Source organism: Oryza brachyantha, chromosome 4, assembly GCF_000231095.2.
Source record: "Oryza brachyantha chromosome 4, ObraRS2, whole genome shotgun sequence".
Taxonomy (NCBI): Eukaryota; Viridiplantae; Streptophyta; class Magnoliopsida; order Poales; family Poaceae; genus Oryza; species Oryza brachyantha.
Genome location: NC_023166.2, coordinates 13,168,821 through 13,172,509, shown reverse-complemented (window position 1 = coordinate 13,172,509; position 3,689 = coordinate 13,168,821). Strand labels below are relative to the sequence as shown.

Here is a 3,689-nt window from a genome sequence, read left to right as displayed (position 1 = left end):
ACCAAACGGTCACTTCCAGAAGCCGTACAGACCAACAAAATCAGCGCAAGACGATGCCCAAAAACCGCAGTCCCAGGTAGACCCGACGAAATCCACTCGATTTCCCCCCATTTCCTCCCCTTTTCTATTCCGAAACAAAGAATTTTTTTTATAAAAAAGTTACTCTTCGGCTCTTCGCAGTCTACGCGACACGGCGCAAAGCCCCCCAAACCGTAACACACCATAAGGCCCCGTTTAGTTTCTAAAAATTTTCATCTAAAAACATTACATCAAATTTTTAAATATCTAAATAAAGTATTAAATAGAAAAACTAATTATAAAGTTATGTGAGGAATCGTGAGACAAATCTTTTAAGCCTAATTAGTACAGGATTAGCCATAAGTGCTACAGTAATCTACATATGCTAATGACAGATTAATTAGGCTCAAAAGATTCGTCTCATAGATTTCACGCTAGCTGTGAAATTCGTTTTTTTATTCGTGTCCGAAAACTCCTTTTGACATCCGGTCAACGTTTAATGTGACATGCAAAAATTTTCGTTTCACCGGCTAAACACCCCATAAATTTCAACAACAAAAAATTAAAAATTCTCCGGCGCACCGCACACGCCGTGAGCCCGTGACCGTGCGGCGCGTGCCTCTCGCGCCTTCTTCGTCCCCAAGGAAGCCGCGGCCGCATAAATCCCCCCTCGAAGCGAATCAAACCGCAACTAATCCCCATCTCACGCTCCCTCCCTCCCCCCCTGCTCCCCCCCCCCCCCCCCCGCCCCTCCCTTCTCGCACCGACCCCACTGCCCCTCCGGCGGTTGGTTGATCGTCCCTCGCCATGACGGCGGCGGCGGCGGCGATGGCGCCGCCGGACCCGGCGTTGCCGCGGCAGCTCAGCCTCGGGGACCTCAGGGCGGTGTCCATGCTCGGCCGTGGCGCCAAGGGCGTCGTGTTCCACGTCGTGCCCGCGGCGGGGGAGGAGGAGGAAGGAGGAGGAGCGGGCGGCGTCTCCTCGTCCATGGCGCTCAAGGCGGTCTCGCGGGAGGCGGCGCGGCACAGGAAGGCGGGGAGCGGCGGCGGGGATGGGCACAGGCGGATCTGGTTCGAGCGGGACGTGCTCATGTCGCTGCGCCACCCGCTGCTCCCTTCCCTCCGCGGCGTCCTCGCCACCGACGCCGTCGTTGGGTTCGCCATCGACCGGTGCGGCGGGGGAGACCTCAACGCTCTCCGGCGCCGCCAGACCGAGAAGATGTTCTCTGACTCCGTCATCCGGTACGCGCGTGGCTCCGTTTGGCCATCACCGCATCTCGCGCATGCCCCCACCCACCCACACGAATGGTCTAACTGACGCCTCGCCCTTGATCCTTGCTTCTGATTGCAGCTTCTACGCGGCGGAGCTGGTGCTGGCGCTCGAGTATCTGCACAGCCTCGGCATCGTGTACCGCGACCTCAAGCCAGAGAACGTCTTGATACAGGACAGCGGCCACATCATGCTCGTCGACTTCGACCTCTCCACGAGGCTCCCGACGCCGCCGCCGGAGGAGGAGGACGCGGCGCCAGCTGATTCCATGCCGGAGCCTCCGCCTAGTTCACCGTCCCCGAAACGCGCGAAGTCCAAGAGGCTTCCGGGAGCGGCCTTGTGCTTTCCGTTTCGTTCGGTTGGCGCCACGAAGCCGGCCTCGTCGGCGGACTCGCCGTCGCCAACTTCAACCTCGCGCACGGCCTCATCCTCCTCGTCGTCGTCTTCGACCACTACCACTGCGTCCTCCACCGCCGCTGGCACGCGGACGCCAGCGAAATCGAACTCGTTCGTAGGCACAGAGGACTACGTGGCGCCGGAGATCATCTCCGGTAGCGGACACGACTTCTCCGTGGACTGGTGGGGTCTGGGCGTGGTGCTCTACGAGATGCTCTACGGCCGCACGCCGTTCCGGGGACTGAACAGGAAGGAGACGTTCTACCGCGTCCTTTCCAAGCAGCCAGAGCTCGTCGGCGAGAAGACGCCACTGCGCGACCTCATCGCCCGCCTCCTGGAGAAGGAACCTGAGAAGCGTATCGGTGCGCGCGGGATCAAGGCGCACCCGTTCTTCAACGGCGTCGACTGGGACCGCATCCTCCGCGTGGCGCGCCCGCCGTTCATCCCGCCACCACCGGACAACGAGGACGACGGCGAGGTGCTCGACGTCGAGAAGGTCGTCCAGGAGGTGTTCGCGGCCAATGACGGCGGGGCCGTGCCGGGGGTGGCGGAAAAGCCTTTGCCGGAGGAAGGTGGAGCCGCCGGCGACGAGCAGTTGAGAGATCCGTCCAAAGATGGCGATTTAGCCGTATTTTTCTGAGCTACATCTATTGAGTTCTTTTTAGTGTTCTCTCTCTTTTATTTCGAAAAGAAAAATGCATAGCTATTTTGTTTTTTTCAGTGGACTAGAATTGTTATGGTGGTCCTTATTATTAGATGGGCTATATTATTAGACATAATTAGGAGAAAGTAGTACGGCGCGGTGGAGTACATAAATCGACTTTGCTCTTGTGTTTAATGGAGTACAGTCTGTATAGTATTTTCTCCTTTTCCCTTTTATTTTCTTTTTGGTTGGATACATTTCCGGAATTCCCTGTCCAAGCTAGGGGATTACTGAAGAGTGTACATAATGAATAATGAACAGAAAAAATGCCTAATTATTATCTGTGCATTCATGTTTTATGTTCGTCCATTTCCTTTGGGTAGCCATGGACACCATGTACTTTGTGGTGGGGTTAACAAAAATGGTCATGATTTTGTTCATTTTCTGTAACATTCTCTTAGCAGTAATGCTTTGAACTGCTCTTGCGCTATAAATGAGGGGGTGTTTGGACGGTGATAAACTTTTTAGCCCATATCACATCGAATGTTTGGATGCTTATTATAAATATTAATTAAGTAGACTAATTATAAAACTAATTATATAAATAAGAGCTAATTTGCGTGACAAATTTTTTAAGTCTAATTAATCCATAATTAGAGCATGTTCACTGTAGCATCATATAGGCTATTATGGATTAATTAGGCTCAATAGATTCGTCTCGCGGATTAGTCTAAGATTATGGATGAGTTTTATTAATAGTATATGTTTACTATTTATAATAAGTGTTTATATAAGTTGTTTAAGCATTCGATGGGACAAGAGACTAAAGTTTAGTCTATTGTCCCAAACACCCTCTGAGATGTACCAACGCAATAAAGCAAGCTTATACTGCCTTTCAATGTGATTCTATGAAAATGTTTTCACATGAATAAAGAAGATATCACCATCATCTTTCGTATCTGCTTATATTTATATACTAAAATTTATTTTTACCCTTAAATTTAAAGTTAATTTTAGAATTTTTTACGCAAGTTTATTTTTTCAGCATTGACTTTTGGATATCTAATAATACCTATATAAAAGTTTTATTTACAAATATGTTGTAAAAATGCCAACAATCACCCATATGTCTTTCTAATGTACTACTACAAGAAGGGTATAGGAACGTGGAAAATAAAAGAAATATGAGTCTGAAGTTGATGGATTCTTTTATGTAAGTTTTATGTGCAATTGATGAGAAAGGAATTTATTGATTTTTGCAACCCGAATGTAGGAAAAGAAAAAAAATTCTAATAAACTATATTCCTTCCAAAACCTCATAACAACATTCCTTCCAAAATCTTATAAAAACCTGTAATCCGAA

At 49.3% G+C, this 3,689-nt stretch overlaps 1 protein-coding gene across 1 annotated transcript; it reads left to right on the top strand.

Moving 5' to 3' along the window:
• Window positions 1-794: 794 nt before the first annotated feature.
• On the top strand, window positions 795-2,689 carry LOC102708147 (serine/threonine-protein kinase OXI1-like). The gene is made up of 2 exons (XM_006652378.3): window positions 795-1,259; window positions 1,369-2,689. Exons 1-2 carry the CDS (start codon window positions 826-828, stop codon window positions 2,321-2,323), a joined length of 1,389 nt encoding a protein of 462 aa, XP_006652441.2. The 5' UTR covers window positions 795-825; the 3' UTR covers window positions 2,324-2,689.
• The last annotated feature ends 1,000 nt before the right edge of the window (window positions 2,690-3,689 follow it).

Bases quoted from the DNA above. Each gene is read 5' to 3' on its own strand.
- LOC102708147 (XM_006652378.3), top strand. From the start codon at position 826: ATGACGGCGGCGGCGGCGGCGATGGCGCCGCCGGACCCGGCGTTGCCG. The intron at 1,260-1,368 runs GTACGCGCGTGG...TTCTGATTGCAG, and splicing joins TTCTCTGACTCCGTCATCCG to CTTCTACGCGGCGGAGCTGG.